Source organism: Protomyctophum parallelum, assembly GCF_964188405.1.
Source record: "Protomyctophum parallelum genome assembly, chromosome: 11".
Classification (NCBI taxonomy): Eukaryota; Metazoa; Chordata; class Actinopteri; order Myctophiformes; family Myctophidae; genus Protomyctophum; species Protomyctophum parallelum.
This window is the reverse complement of record NC_139707.1, coordinates 4,989,659-5,007,064: the sequence shown is the minus strand read 5'-3', so window position 1 is coordinate 5,007,064 and position 17,406 is coordinate 4,989,659. Positions and strand designations below refer to the sequence as shown.

Below are 17,406 nucleotides of genomic sequence, written 5' to 3'. Positions count from 1 at the left end.
GCTATACCCCTCTCCTCCAAAAATGGCCCGTGTGTTGAAACACAGTCCGGCCCTCGACTTGTACCAATTTCTTTATTTTGGCCCACTGTGTATTTGAGTTTGACATCCCTGCTATACAGAGAAACTGTGATAATGCGTGGCTTGTGCACATAGCCATGTGTGCAACTATATTCTCGCACCTATAGTCTGAGCGCTTGTGCTCCTATCCATTCTTTCATTAAATTTACTGTTGTATTCAATTCCCCGAAATGTGCTATTTGCTGTTATTTTATACCTAAAAGTGATGTTGTCTAGGCAGTAAGATATTTGAAAACAAAGAAATGCATGTCACATAAATCGAAATTAAAATGTCATTTATATTTTTGCATAATCATTAAAATCAATAATCAATCGCATATACGTTTTCACATTTAGTCATGTATTCCTAACGTCATTACAAGACAAACATCTTGAAAATCACGGCCTACAATTTACAAGTTAGTTAGGCATTTAGAAGACGCTCTTATAATCCATATCACTTACATTAAGGCGAAACTACATAAAGCCCAATGAAATGTTACGAAGAGAACACAATCATTAATAAATGCAATGAAATCCTAACACTTCTTCAAAAGGTTACCATATTTAAAACATGCATTTAGAAAATGTTAATACTACTACTACTACTACTACTACTACAATATTATACAACTAGGCTACCCTATAGCACACAACACATGATTAGGCCTGCTTTTTGGTGTCCGGCCGGACACCAAAAATCAACATTTCTTTACATTATTGAGAAAATGACACTCATATAAAGCATTAAATGCAGGCAAAACCATGTGTGTTTGGCACAAGTGGTTTAAACCTTGTTGCGTTGAATCTGCAGATGCTCCTCTTGAGAATAATATTTTGCGTTGTGGGAGATTCGGTTTTTGATGAAATCCAAGTCTCTAACGCGATTAGAGGCAGAGAGAATACTGATGCCTAAAAGGTATGTTTTCTTGAATTAATGTTTTGGTTGATGACATAGATTCTAAATATTACAGATTATCTTTAAGGATAGTGATCATCTAGAGAAGTATATATATGTGTAAATTGATTTGGTGCAATAATCCAACATTAATGGTCGATTTTTTTCCAGGCGAGACGAAAAAGTGGCAGAAGAGGTATAGTTATCTTTTACTATTCATGAACATATGAAAATAACAAACCAGTAGACCAGTCAGAGTGGTGACAGCCCTAATTCGGGAGCATTTATAGGCCTACACCTGTGAGAAACACCTTAGCTGCCTGTGAAGGCAGACCACTACAGCACCAAAACCATGTTCTGTCCATGTTGGTGGATGGAATGAAGGTCTGGAAAAATGAAGGTCTGGAAAAAGATCTCCACAAACTGTTGACCTTTCACAGCAATAATAATAGACCAGGCATAACCCATTGGGGGTCCACGGACCCCACTTTGAGAACCACACTGACACTGGTCTGAATAGCTCTCTGGTCCATAGCTCTAATGCCGGCGTGCAGGACGCTATGGACGAATTGAACATGGTGGATCCAACAAGTTTCATAGTGCTTGAAATGTACTGTAATTCTCAAACTGTTAATAAATTCTTCAATCAATCACTCACTCACTCTTCGGATGTTCAATGTTGATCACTCTTGTAAGTTGTAACTGACTAACATCACTTGATGAACACTTGTTAATATAATGATTGATTGATTGAAATATTTATTAACAGTTTGTAGAATTTACAGTACATGTTAAGCACAACTCAATACAAAGACTGTTAACTGTGAGTGGACGACCCAATTAAGCATTACACTTGTTTACAACAGGGTCCACATTGTTCAATTCATCAAAACATTTAGAGACATACAAACATTTAGGATGATGATCCTCCTGTTTTAAGCAAAGATCACTAGTTTGTTTCATTCTGAATGTCGTTCTCCTCAGACGCATCGTTCAGTTCACTGCAGTGAAATGAGTGAATCCACCACATGATGCATGTTACTGCAGTAAGACATAAACAAAACAATGTTAACTGGTATTAAGGCTTTACTTTATACTAAATAAACGTATGAAATAAATATGTACTACCGCCTTCTCTTCATGTTTACATTCTTTGGCAGCGCCGCGCGCGTTGCGGAAGCCCTGAAGGTGCAAAATGAGGTGACTAACTTTACTACTTCGCCTGGTTTCTATTTGCTGTTCAGTGCGCACATCCGGTGTTGAGCCCCGCCTACTGTTTCGAAAAATCAATATACTTTACAGAAACGGTTTCCGTTTCCGCCGCAGACCGGATCTGCAATATATAATATATATTAATATAATAGAATATATAGAAGAATACAATATTAATAGCCACCTGTTAATGTTGCGCGTGTACCTAGACATTATAATGATTTAAATAAAATAAATAAGGCCTTGTGTGTGTGGGATCCCTTGTCTGTAAACGACGTCACATACTAAGTTTAAAAGTAAAACCTGGAGCAGCCATCAGCTCCAAATAACCAAAGTGACACTCTGATGCCACCTGGTGGAGGAATTAGGAAATGCTCACCACGAAGTTGTTAATGTTCAGTAACAGTGGTCTCCATGTCTCTCCAGATCTTTAGTGAACATAAAATACATTTTCAACCTGAAATGTTCGGGTTGTGATACCAGTGTCATCCAACCGGGTGAGAGAACTCACACAGAACATAGGGTGAAGTTGGAACTTCATTGGAAGTGATATGAAACAAATGAGCAGTCAGACACAATTGGAAGTGGAACGCAAGCTGAGAAGCTCTGTGCGACCAGTGTTTAGATTAGATGAACTAATTATATATATTCCCAAGTTGTTTTTTTGTTTGTTTTTTTAAATCATCAAGATATGCTTGTTTTTATGACATGAACTGACATGCACTTTTGGGATAGTTTACCCCCCCAAAAAAATACTTTAAATTCCTGGGCATCCGGAGGCCCTGGCCTGGTTGTCACAGGTTTGATTCCAGGCCAGACCAGCAATGTGTTGATGTTTGTCCCTGAGCAAGACTCATAACCCCTAATAAACCCCAAGCTCTGGCTCCCAGAGCAAATGGCTGCTCACTTCTGTTATAGTTATAGGATGGGTAAATGAGTAAAACACACACACACACACACACACACACACACACACACAATTTACAATTTACAATTTAGGCATTTAGCAGACGCTCTTAATCCAGAGCGACTTACATTAAGCAAGAACAAAAAAGCATGGGAATACATCACATAAAAACATTTATCAAGAAACATGCGTAAGCTAAGAAAGTAACAGTGGAATATCTATATAATGAAGCTATACATATAAACTATACATCTATACTACTATGCTATACATATGTACTATGACGTGCTATGACTACATACAATGCAATTATAGTGCTGTCTACATAATATGCTATAAGTCTGTATCAAATGCTATCTAAAGGCCTATTCATAGTCTGGATTTTCGGTGGTAAGGTGACCACCGCTCCGGTGGTGAGCTGACCACCGGAGCTGAAATAACGTTGAGCGGTGGTGAGTAAAAACAGAGAGAAGGGCTGGAGCGGTGGCGGTGGTTTGCTCTTCACCGCGGCTCGTGACGTCATGTTGTAGTTCGGTGGTCACCCCACCACCGTAAATCCAGACTATGTATGAGCCTTATGTCTACAGAAATGCTATCTAAGGGGGTGGGGTAAGTGCTATGGGCCATGATGGAGTCTGAAAAGGTGGTTTTTCAGACTACGGCGGAAGATTGGGAGTGATGCTGCAGTTCTGACTGCAATGGGAAGTGCATTCCACAGTTTTGGAGCCAGAAGGGAGAAGAGTTTGGGACGTGTGGAGCGTTGTCCCGGCGTTTTTAGTGAGGGTACTTCCAGCTTCCCTGCGTTGGCTGATCTGAGTGCGCGGGAGGGTTTGTAGGGTTCGATCATACTTGCAAGATATGGGGGAGCCATACCTTTGGTTGCTTTGAATGCCAGCATCAGAGTTTTGTATTCTGTGCGGGCAGCGACCGGGAGCCAGTGGAGGGAGCGGAGCAGGGGGGAGACATGTGAGAATTTTGGCTGGTTGAAGACCAAGCGAGCTGCGGCATTTTGGATCAGCTGGAGAGGCTTAAGTGCACATGCTGGTAGGCCAGTAAGGAGGGAGTTACAATAGTCGAGTTTTGACAAGACTGTTGTCTGGATTAGGAGCTGGGCTGATTCCTGGGTGAGGAACGGTCTAATTCGTCGTATGTTATAGAGTGTGAACCTACAGGATCGAGTGACAGCTGTGATGTGAGTTTTGAACGAGAGCTGAATGTCCAGGACAACACCAAGATTCCTGGCTGTTGGGACAGACGTTACCAGGGCGTTGTCTACGGAAATAGTTAGCTCCCGCATAGGGCAGGACTTAGCTGGGAAGAAGAGAAGCTCAGTCTTGTCTGTCACACACACACACACACACACACAATTAAGGTGTGGAAAAAGGTTTATTTTTTTCCTTGTTTTTTTTTTCTGGAAATCTTGAAAATAAAATAAACAATTGTGGATTGTGGGAAGTTGTGGACAAATAAGTGTACAACAAAATACCCGTGGCCCGTACAAAATCGTCCACGAGCCAAAAATGGATCACGACACAAAGTTTGGTCAACACAATGTCACAGACATGTTACTGCTGTGGTCTGCCATGGTGTCAGTGGATCTGTACATACATCATAAAGTCACATGACACTGCTGTGGTCTGCCATGGTGTCAGTGGATCTGTAGATACATCATAAAGTCACATGACACTGCTGTGGTCTGCCATGGTGTCAGTGGATCTGTAGATACATCATAAAGTCACATGACACTGCTGTGGTCTGCCATGGTGTCAGTGGATCTGTAGATACCGGTACATCATAAAGTCACATGACACTGCTGTGGTCTGCCATGGTGTCAGTGGATCTGTAGGTACATCATAAAGTCACATGACACTGCTGTGGTCTGCCATGGTGTCAGTGGATCTGTAGATACATCATAAAGTCACATGACACTGCTGTGGTCTGCCATGGTGTCAGTGGATCTGTAGATACATCATAAAGTCACATGACACTGATGTGGTCTGCCATGGTGTCAGTGGATCTGTAGATACATCATAAAGTCACATGACACTGCTGTGGTCTGCCATGGTGTCAGTGGATCTGTAGATACATCATAAAGTCACATGACACTGCTGTGGTCTGCCATGGTGTCAGTGGATCTGTAGAGATACATCATAAAGTCACATGACACTGCTGTGGTCTGCCATGGTGTCAGTGGATCTGTAGATACATCATAAAGTCACATGACACTGCTGTGGTCTGCCATGGTGTCAGTGGATCTGTAGGTACATCATAAAGTCACATGACACTGCTGTGGTCGGCCATGGTGTCAGTGGATCTGTAGATACATCATAAAGTCACATGACACTGCTGTGGTCTGCCATGGTGTCAGTGGATCTGTAGGTACATCATAAAGTCACATGACACTGCTGTGGTCTGCCATGGTGTCAGTGGATCTGTAGATACATCATAAAGTCACATGACACTGCTGTGGTCGGCCATGGTGTCAGTGGATCTGTAGGTACATCATAAAGTCACATGACACTGCTGTGGTCTGCCATGGTGTCAGTGGATCTGTAGATACATCATAAAGTCACATGACACTGCTGTGGTCTGCCATGGTGTCAGTGGATCTGTAGATACATCATAAAGTCACATGACACTGCTGTGGTCTGCCATGGTGTCAGTGGATCTGTAGATACCGGTACATCATAAAGTCACATGACACTGCTGTGGTCTGCCATGGTGTCAGTGGATCTGTAGATACATCATAAAGTCACATGACACTGCTGTGGTCTGCCATGGTGTCAGTGGATCTGTAGATACATCATAAAGTCACATGACACTGCTGTGGTCGGCCATGGTGTCAGTGGATCTGTAGGTACATCATAAAGTCACATGACACTGCTGTGGTCTGCCATGGTGTCAGTGGATCTGTAGATACATCATAAAGTCACATGACACTGCTGTGGTCTGCCATGGTGTCAGTGGATCTGTAGGTACATCATAAAGTCACATGACACTGCTGTGGTCTGCCATGGTGTCAGTGGATCTGTAGATACATCATAAAGTCACATGACACTGCTGTGGTCTGCCATGGTGTCAGTGGATCTGTAGATACATCATAAAGTCACATGACACTGCTGTGGTCTGCCATGGTGTCAGTGGATCTGTAGATACATCATAAAGTCACATGACACTGCTGTGGTCTGCCATGGTGTCAGTGGATCTGTAGATACCGGTACATCATAAAGTCACATGACACTGCTGTGGTCTGCCATGGTGTCAGTGGATCTGTAGATACATCATAAAGTCACATGACGCTGCTGTGGTCTGCCATGGTGTCAGTGGATCTGTAGATACCGGTACATCATAAAGTCACATGACACTGCTGTGGTCTGCCATGGTGTCAGTGGATCTGTAGATACCGGTACATCATAAAGTCACATGACACTGATGTGGTCGGCCATGGTGTCAGTGGATCTCCAGTCATCCAGTATAAAGTCACAGACTGCACGCAGAGCACTCAGAGCAGAGCTCGTGGTGTGCTGGTCCCGGTCCCAGGGGTTTCTCCGCAGGTCCAGGGTCACTCTGTGCGCTACTGGGGGATTCTGCTGTAGACGCTGTGCAAACTCCAACAGGTCAGCAGCCTGGATGAAGTTAGAGCTGTTCTCCATGGGCAAAACAAAAAACAAGAAAATATAAGAATACAAAATAAGTACACAAAACAACAGAATGTATACATGTACTGTATATGCCATGCTAGGGCAATCAGGCAGGCAAAAACAACAAAATATCTAAATCAATATTAGTCTGATTTTACTTTGCTACAATGGTGGCATACAAAAATAGATGATTTACAAACTCACATTGCAACTGAGACCGTTTATAATATAGACATTCTCACTACAAGTTGCACATTAAATAATTCAATTGTGAACACTTGCCTGATGTCCAGCGTTGTGATAGTGCTTTGTGACGTTCCAGCATACAATTCTGCCAATGTGGAGACATTCTTCGCTGTAGACACAAGCATTGATTTTTATTGATTTCTGTTGAATGGCTTTGTTTATAGTTTTGTTCTTAAATCAAAATAGAAATGTATTACAGAGCACTTTCCTGAGTTATAATCACTGTACAGACGTAATCAAGATACACAGTAGTTGCCCCCAGTTCAAATATGATTATTTTGGGGGCCTGAAAAGGTAGCGAACCACTGGCCTAACAGAAGACGGTGGCTTACCGAGGCGGTTTTGTGCCAGGCTGAGTGAACGCAGTGATGAGGCTCTCTTCACACAGTCCACCAGCTGTCTCAAAGCACGCTCCTTGTCACTGCACCGCTCCAGCAGACGACAGTCCCTCAGCGACAACTCTGAAAAGAGGCACACACAACACATGTGTCAATTACTTTCACCGTTTCTCAACTTCTATTGGGCCAACCAAATCCTGAATAGCTATCTATATCCAGGTCCCTTACACCGCTCCAAAAAGTAGTTTAAGTTAATTGATGTATCTGTTATGTCTAAAAGCTGCCATAAGCAATAATATTATGTCAAGATTTTAATTATTATAATTTTTTTGTCCAGCCAGCAATGAGTAAAACGCTCAAGGTCATTAAAATGTCGACATATTATTGCGTATAGCTACTTTAATGAAAACAAATATGTATATAAAAAAATTGTTTAACTTTAATGTTAAAATTAATGTTGGTGTAATATTCTGTTTCTTACATAATTTAGAAAACATCTCACGGATACCATTTAAGATACTTTACATTAACAGTTTGACTGTTTTTTACGATTATCCCGCATTTTAATCAACCCCCCTTCACTGCCGAGATTGTTGTATTACCTTTAGAGCATACGCTGAATTATTTGGGCTTTTAATCCGCGAAAATCCATCAAAAAAAGCTCCCGTGGTTTGTTATGATCTGTGTGTAGCATCCACCATCTTGGTGCACCCGGAAGACGCACACACGATTGGTTTCAATGAGGCGTTGCACCCAATGCATTTCCATTGGCCTCAATTTCCCAGAAGCCCTAGCAGCCCACAGCATGTGACGATTTCCGGTTTTGTCATCACAGCGAAGGCATCCAGTCTCATACTCCGCGACGAAGACGGATTTTCTTTTGATTCATTACATTACGGCGGATTAAACACATAAAACAAAAGGCGGGTATGTCCGATACGGCAGCGACATTAACCTGGAGTAATCCATTCCCGGCACGGAAACTGTTAAACTGGACTTTTAGAATTATTATTAGCCCACTTTAGGGGATAGAGAAAAATAATAATAATAATAATAATAATAAAGAAAATAAATAAATCGCCAGGGATGCCATTGCATTGTTATTTACTGTTAAACAGCTATAAATATATATTGGAACACTGGCCACTTTCTTTGTCAGACAGCAATCAACTGAAATTGTGTTTTCTAGCTGGCCAACTAATTTGCTAAATGAAAACGGTGGTTCAACCAATCACAGATACAACTAGTAGCAACCGACGATACATATCACTATGTTTGTGTTTGTCAGGAAGTCATTAAAATTTGACTTTTGGCATAAAAATACACAAATATGGATTTAACCCATTCTGACCGGGCACCCATTTTGGTGTTGGCATCATGTTGTGCTTTAGCTATTGAAAAATAGCAGATCTACAAGCTCATATCGCGCCACCGAGTGGCGCGCTATGAGCTTGTAGGTCTGCTTTTTTTGAAAAATCGAAGACACTTTTAGAATCTGATCTCAGGTCAGAATGGGTTAATAATGAAACTGTCAGGATGTAATAGACATTTTTAGAATCTGATCTCAGGTCAGAATGGGTTAAAAAAGTTATGCCCTATTATGTCCAGGGATACAGTGTAAAAGTGAAAAACACACTGTCTTACCTTGTAACATAGTACATGTAGTCAGTACATGCAGTACATCAGGTAGACAATCAGCCATGTTCACATCCTCCAAGTGGAGCTTCTTCAAGTGTCCGCTTGACTCTGAACAAATAATGATCACACTGTATTACTGACAGCACAGGCCTCGTCCCTTGAGTTTACCACATAAAGAAACGGAAAGCCAATAAGACACAGTGACTTCTCCCATTTGGAAAGTTAAAAGTTTGGTGATGAGTGTGTGTGAGTGTGTGTGTGTGTGACTGTGTGTGTTTGTGTATAGAGGAGAAAAAAACAGCGGACCAAGTTCAGAGCATTAACGTGAATCCAACATATTAATACAAAAGACGATGTGTAAACAAGCAAACAAAAGAAAACATTAAATGAACATTGTTGATAGTGCTGTCAAACAAGTGATCTATGGAATCTATTGAAAAGGTTTAATCTGCAACACGATACCATGGAGTCCCTGCTTCATCTCTCTCTCAGCTAATGGGTCTTTGAAAAAAGACCCCTGGTCTAGCCTGATGTCTATATACTGTTGGTGTTGATGGCCAGGTTACAGTACCTGTGATGCAGCGTAAGAGCAGTGTGTTTGAAGAGCCACTGGGCATCCTGAGTCCTGAGAGATGCAGTGATACGAGCTGTGGACATCTCTTCAACAGACATGTCACATGACCTACGTCCATCTCCACCTGAGCTACTTTCACCGACAGGTGAGACAGAGAGAGTTCTGTAGCGTGCACACGCGCGCGCGCGCACACACACACACACACACACACACACACACACACACAATGTTTATCCTCGACTGCAACAATATCAAATTTGGTCTTTGGTTGTTTTTACACACCTGCGTCAGACAAGGCCCTGGTGGTTGGATGTAGCGTGGGGTTCTCCGGCATGGGGTGAAACTCCACCCATAGGGAGGTGAGGGCGGGGCACACGTCCAGCAGGGTCTTCATGTAGGAGGGGTGTGGCAGAACTCCCAGCATGCTCAGCTCAGTTAGACTGCTGCCGCTCGTCGCACACAGCTGTTGGAGACTCCTCAGCAAGGTGGCCAGCACAGCGCCTCTGCACACCGCTTAACACACACACACATTTGTATAGTTAACCACCAAGTAACTAAACCAATATCCGATTCCCATCATTTGAAAATGACGTGATCGGCATAATTAGAATCAAATAAGCTATCCCAAAGTCACTTACAAGTGGCAATGGCAATACTGCAGTGGAATTTATTTGACAATAAATGACTACAAATTGCAATTGGTTTTAAACCAGTCTAAAAGTAGTAGTCTAAAACTAGTAAAAAAAACAATCTACTTACAGTGAGTGTGCAGGGACAGAGACTGAAGGCTCAGCCATGTTGGCAGCAGTGGAGTCAGAATGCTGACGACATCCTGGGCACACTCCCTGAGCTGCAGTGAATGGATGTGTCCCCGGGGACACACCGGTGGCATCGGAGTCGTTGCCCAAACCTCCTCCTCGGGTTCCAATTTGGGACGTTTACGTGGCACGACGTGGGCTGCCTCCTCGTCAGGCTCCTGGGGGCGCGGGCCACACTCACCTGAAAGGGTACAACATTTAATAATCAAGCCAGTCAATTTAATAAATTATGAAAATCTAGTCCTATATTGTGCTAATCATAGAAATGGTTTAGTTTAGTTAATTTCAGTCAATTTTGTGGTAACATAGTTTTGGACAAAAAAGGTATAGGCTAAAGCCATAGCGTATTAAGTTTATTATTATTATTATTATTATTACCCTTTTACAAAACAGTGAAAAAATGTAATGGAAGAAATGGAGAGAAAAGACATGTTTTGTGTATGTTTTGTATGGTCACCATATTATTTGCAGGATAAACACTGATGTAACAAAGCTGTGCTGTGACTAGTATCATACTGTAGCAGATAGCCTGGCTTGGTCATACAAATATCACAATCCGTCAAGGGCTATTTTGCACCGGCAGATTGGCGTCTGGCTACATAGCAGCCCCATGAATAGTGTTTGTGCCAAGAGTGGTGTGGCCCCCGGTGTGACTATTCTCATGGCAGTCTCTCTGAACAGTGACTGTGTGTCACGTTTGGTAAGGATTGGAGCAACGGCGCACCTTGCAAGTCCGGATGTTACACACGTGTGGCGTCCACCGATCACCAGGCAATTTTAATACAGGATAGATGCATATTAAGAAGCAGCAGATCTACAAGATCACCTGCAGCAGGTGCGTTGATGCCTGTCCGCCAATTACACATCACGTGGCAGCTGGACGCTCTGTCCTGAAGCATCCAGGACACAACCTCCGCATCCTGATTGATACATGAATGAATACATGGATTATTGATTATTTTACAATGATTATACAATGTTTACATTGATTATTCTATTGAGTATTTTACAATGATTATACAATGTTTAAATTGATTATTCTATTGAGTATTTTACAATGATTATACAATGATTACATTGATTATTCATTATAATATAATGAATAATTTGTAACACCAAGGAAGCGGCCCAAGTTCTTTCCAATATGGCTGCTTATGTGCATAGGGCCTGTGACCTTAGAGTATATATATTTTTAGAGAAGGCACCCAGAGGAAATCTTGAGGCGAAATGGACATAGTGGCCGAATGAAGGTATTGCAGCCTGGCCCCAAACACATGAACGCGCTGTCCGTTGACTATCATTGTACACGTTCACGACGGACGACGCTCGTGCGCGTTCAACGGCAGCGCGTTCATGTGTTTGGGGCCACTCACCATTGCAAACCGTCCCAGAATGCACTCTGTTCCTACCAGGAAGGAGGAGTGAATCCGCCTCATGCGCTTTTGAGCAACTTAATGCAAGTGGATGGGAGGAGAACTTGGGTGTCTTCTCTATAGATATATATACTCTATGCCTGTGACAGCATAGAAAAACCTAGATGCCTCATTGGCCGCTGCAGTTCATTAGAGCGACCTGTAATGCACGGGAAGGAAGAAGTGCGAAAGGCACGCTGCCACTACTGGCCAATCACAGAGGGACCAATCAATTCAATTCAAAGGAGCTTTATTGCCATGAGAAAACAAATGTTTACATTTCCTCGGATTGGCCTACCGAACGTCCCCTTCTGTTACGCATTGGGAAGCTTGGCAAGCTTCTGCGTGCGTCACAGAAGGAAGCTTAAGTCTTCCCTCGAGATACAGATTCCCCACGTCTACCTTTCTATGTCTATGTGTCCTACAGTCCTACTGACCTGATTATGTATGACGAGTTGTGTGGCATTGCCATGGTCCAGCAGTCGATGCAAGACGTATAGAATGCAGTCACACTGCCCCCTGGTGGCCACTAAATGCTGCTTGACCACCACACACTGCACCGTCCTCTCCAAGCTGTCCAGCAGGGTATTCTGCTCAGCACCCAGACTCAGCAGGTACCTGGAGCAGTGGGAGGAGGACTTCAGTAAACGGAACCATGAAAAACTACTCACATTGTTTACTTAACCCATTTTGGGCGGGCACCCCTTTTGGTGTTTTAAACATTATGTTATAATTTAGCTATTGAAAAATAGCAGATCTACAAGCTCATAGCGCGCCACCGAGTGGCGCGCTACGAGCTTGTAGGTCTGCTATTTATGAAAAATCGTGAAAATGTGCCTAATATTTGGAATATATTTTTTCAGAACAAACGTTTTTAACTCAAATCTTTGCTTCTGGGGACGTCCCTGGAACAACATATTTTCAGATGGGGGTCTCGGAGGCCAATTACAGATAGTTTTTGGGGTCCTTGACATGAAATATTGAGTGATATAGGCCTAGAAACATAGGTATTTCAGAAAACTGTCAGGATTTAGAAGACATTTTTTTCAGGCCTGAATGGGTTAAAGTATCAAAAGTAGAAAGTACTTTTAAAATGTAAACATTGTATTAAAATCTTTTGAAAATAGCAGATCAACAAGCTGTAGATGGGTTATTTTCAATTGGCTGAAATGTATATAGCGTTGAAGTGGGTAATGCATGTTTTGTAATAATAAAACCTAAATCTACAAAGTAACTTTTTATATCATTTTCATATCATTGTAGTGTAGTAAAAGTCTAATATTTGCAAACCTGGAGGGCTTGACATGGAATCGTGTGAGGTATTTGGCTATCACCAGGAGAAGGGAATTGACGTTGACTTTTGGGAGGTGTTTGGTGACGCCTTGGTTCCTGTAACCGTAGAAAACCAAGCAAAACAGTTTGTCCATGGCTTCCTTTTTACATTCCTCCTCTGTGTGGAAGTCCATGGCCTGGAACACACCATTCACACGTTAAAATGAGCATATCTTATAGCAGTGGTTCCCAAAGTTCTATCTGAAGACCCAAAAAATAAATTAGATGTTTTATTGTCTTTTTTATGTGCACTTTTTTGACAAAATATAGGTCTAAACATGGATAATGGGTGGTCTAGGAAGAATGCCAAAGATGTGCCATTGTTTAACCTTTCTTACAGTTAGGACTACCATAAGACTACTATTTGTGATATAATGTGTCGGCTAAACAGCAGAATACTTACATGACGACGTCCACAGATATCTTGCAGTATCGCAATCCATGCCGAGTAGGTTGATATACCTAAAGTCAAGGAGACACATGTGACACACAGCTCGGCCAATCCATGAAGCAAGTGGTTTGGGTAGGCTCAATCCAAACCGGATGGTGTCAAAGCAGACACATGATCTCACATGATCTAAATGTCTCAATTGACATGACAAAAGAGACAATCAATCCACCATGGCATGAACCCAATGTCAGGCAGCCTTCTGATTGGTCTAGTCACTATACAGCAAGGTCAGTCAGTGGATGGAGACGATTTTTGTCCAACCAAGCAACAGCAACCAGGTGGGACTTGATAACGGGTCAATTGTATGAGTTATATTGTATTAACATACTCTACCAAACAGATTGGAGTTGGACAACATTTTATTCACAAAAAAATGAATTACAGAAGCTTTAAATACAAACAGGCGTCTTACTGGCGACCTCGGCCTAAAGGGCATGCACGCATCCACCTGGGTGACAGCAGACTGCTGGGCGAGTGCTGGCGCTTTGGCATGGGGGGTCAAATCAACATATGGAATGAATTCTGTAGTGGCCATATGGAGCATGTCTTGAGTTTACAGTTTGATGATGTCAGATCAACATGTCACGAGGCGTGATGTCACAAGGCGTGACCATATATGGACTGAAGGCATGAAGCGTGACCATAGCCTTGTGTGATGTCACAAGGCTTGACCATATATAGAGCACCGAAATCTCACGTCAATATCAGTAGAGGGCGCAAATCCATGGGTTCATGTACTTTTTATTTGCATTGTAATCCCCATAGGGGGATTTTAGGCCGCCTCATATAAGAACTGTGTTTGAAAAATAAACAAACCATCCAGGCCGCTTCACTCATATGAATATGAAGAATCAACTGACTGAGAGAAAACGCTATTGTTACTGCTACTGAATTAGTTAGATTTTCGCTAGAAACAGACTGTATCATATATGAGTGACTGACTGTCGCAAACGATACAGGGACACCTCCCTGACAATAACGCAGAGACAGCTTGTTTCTTTTTGGACCACACAACGCTTATATGAAACGATTTTAAGATGAGCCGATGTTATTCTCCATAGAGAAATTACTTCTGTGAACCAGGGGAATCGGGGGGACGAGCAAGAGACGTCAGGACTTCAGCGCTCTACATGGGCAGGACTGAAGGCATGATGTCACGAGGCGTGATGTCACGATGGGTGAGCAAATATGGAGGCATGATGTCACGAGGCGTGACCATATATGGAGGCATGATATCACAAAGCGTGACCATATATAGAGGTGTGATGTCATGAGGCGTGACATTAAAAAAAAAAAAAAATTATCCCACGATTTTGTAACCCAGTTTTTCTTTTCACCCAGTGCCAATTATCATACTGTAATCCTGGGCGCTACACTTCCTCTGCCAACCTGGGGGGGCAGCGGACTGACCTCATGCCTCCTTCTATGCATGAGGAGTCCAAGCTGCTTCTTTTCACCTGACAGAGGGGAATTTCCCCGGCCAGACGTAGCGCGTGGAAGGGACACGTTATTCCGACCAGTTCCTTTCCCCTCCATCAGGCGCCCCGGCTGGCCAGTGGGAGGTATATATGGGACAATATATGGAGGCGTGACTAACGGAAGAGAGTGTGACTAAAGGGAGATGTAGGTTTTCATAATAAAGCACCTTTTGAAACAATTGGTGTTCATTGGTGAAGACCTTATGTGCTATCCAGCACGAAGAGGATTAAGTAAGTAAGTTTTTAAGCAATGCTACAAGCTTACCTCTATCATTTAGAGCTGGCTGGAGTCTTTCCAGGTCAATGATGTTCAGATGAGGCAACAGGTCCTTAATGAGGGACTTTGGAAGCTCTGAAAGTCAAATACTTGTATTAGTGCAAATACTAGTTCCAGAATCGATAAAAATACATCTACTGTACGAGAGTCTAAATCTTCTTAGGCTACAAAAATATATAAATTATTGTGAGCTGTTTTCTATTTTTGTGCAACACCGTTCGTTGTACAACAAAGTACCGTATACACTGGGGCAGGCTTAAAGGACAACTTTAGTTTTTTTCAACCAAGGTTCATGTTTTAGGTTGTTATTAGAGAAACTAAAAGGTGAGTGTTCATTTTCTTTCATTTGCTGCTTTCTTTCGTTTTAGGGATTTTGGCAGTTTTTGACAGGGGGGCGGGGGCATTCGAGCATGGGGCTAAATATGTATTTTTTTACAAAATATTATGGCGATTTATTTTTTTATTATTTACTATAGTCCTAATAAACCCCAAGAAATTATATCTGGCCACAAAAAATCACAGGATCTATTGAATGTGACAAACTGACATATTGAGCCTATACACACAGTATAAGCCTTCCCCCAGTAGGCTACCTTCACATTCAGTAGATCCTGTGATCTTCTGTGGCCAGATGTAATTTCCTGGGGTTTATTAGGACTATAGTAAACCATGAAAAAAGAAATCACCGTAAAATTATGTAAAAAAGTACATATTTAGCCCCATGCTCGAATGCCCCCGCCCCCCTGACAAAAAGAGCTAAAATCCCTAAAACGAAAGAAAGCAGCAAATGAAAAGAAATTAACACTCATCTTTTAGTTTCTCTAATAACAACCTAAAACATGAACCTTGGTTGGAAAAAACTAAAGTTGTCCTTTAACACTCAATTCAATTAAATTCCATTCAATTCAAAGGGTTTTATTGGCATGAGAAAACATACGTTTACATAGCCAAAGCAGAAAGAACAGTACAACAATACAGCAATACAATCAAAACAAAAATTATGTAGCCTACTTTGTCAGATTCTTCACTCACATGACTCAAAGGTCATTTTGACCTATGAGATTTTGAAGTTATCTTTGCCCATGACGCTTTCACCATGCCCATATCATTCCATCATCTCTGATTCTTTTTTACATCTGAAACATTTTCTAAATAATGAATTTATGCACATGCTACTTCTGTCACATTTACTTCAGTGTTAAATGGTAATGTGGACCCCTGGACCATTAGAGCAAATGTATTTGAAATGTTTCATGATGACTTCTTGATTATTTGATTAATCTAAAAAGTAATCAATCATTTGGTGGTGTTTTTGCACATAAGTGATACATTCTACCCCTACCTATCCATCACCAAGCAGAGCTTTCAGATCCATTTCCAACAATCAATCAATATACAATAAATAGCAATAGCTAGGGGTTCAATAATTAATCTAACAAATGTTGATTATTAAATCCCTACTTTGGGCATGTAATAATCGTGAAGAAAAAAAATCAATAGTAGCCTACAACTAGCCCAAACATTTAGATTTCTTTTTTTCGAGGTTTTTATCTCGATTCAACCTCTACGAGAATCTAAATGTTTGGGCTAGCCTACAACAGCCTAGTGAGGTTGGAGATAAGGTTGGAGTGGATTTGGAACAATAATCAATAGTTAGCACTCACCCAGCAGAGCTTTCATATCCACATGGCTGACATGCTGGCTGGCAGCATTCAGGCACAACACTTTGAGACTGAGCACACATGGCGTGTTGTTGACTGCTGCCTGTCTGCTCTGGATGTCTGCAGCATAAACCTCATGCATCCTCATCATCTCTGTCTGCTCTGGATGTCTGCAGCATAAACCTCATGCATCCTCATCATCTCTGTCTGCTCTGGATGTCTGCAGCATAAACCTCATGCATCCTCATCATCTCTCACACCGCCGTCATTACAACTGCACCATACCATACAACACCACACCACCCTGTCTGTTTGTTTACTTTACACTTCTGAATGAAAGTGCTAACAGAGTAGGCTACATTACTACAACACCAACAACACTAACAGAGTAGGCTACATTACTACAACACCAACAACACTAACAGAGTAGGTTACATTACCACAACACCAACAACACTGTCTGGCA

The 17,406-nt window shown here is 41.9% G+C and overlaps 1 protein-coding gene across 3 annotated transcripts; it reads right to left on the bottom strand.

Annotated features, from left to right (window-relative positions):
* Positions 1-6,447: 6,447 nt before the first annotated feature.
* LOC310866639 (leucine-rich repeat-containing protein 41-like) lies at positions 6,448-17,035 on the bottom strand. 3 transcript variants are annotated; one of them, XM_083776323.1, is made up of 13 exons: positions 16,944-17,035; positions 15,268-15,354; positions 13,477-13,535; positions 13,032-13,130; positions 12,179-12,359; positions 11,156-11,249; positions 10,271-10,510; positions 9,794-10,024; positions 9,509-9,673; positions 8,944-9,045; positions 7,294-7,422; positions 6,998-7,070; positions 6,448-6,716 (listed from the first exon to the last, which is right to left on the bottom strand). In XM_083776323.1, exons 2-13 carry the CDS (start codon positions 15,274-15,276, stop codon positions 6,494-6,496), a joined length of 1,605 nt encoding a protein of 534 aa, XP_083632449.1. In that variant the 5' UTR covers positions 15,277-15,354; positions 16,944-17,035; the 3' UTR covers positions 6,448-6,493. The 3 variants fall into 3 exon arrangements, with proteins under 3 accessions (XP_083632449.1, XP_083632451.1, XP_083632450.1); XM_083776325.1 differs by having other exon boundaries at positions 9,509-9,640; XM_083776324.1 differs by lacking the exons at positions 13,477-13,535; positions 15,268-15,354; positions 16,944-17,035 and having other exon boundaries at positions 13,032-13,195.
* Between the last annotated feature and the right edge of the window lie 371 nt (positions 17,036-17,406).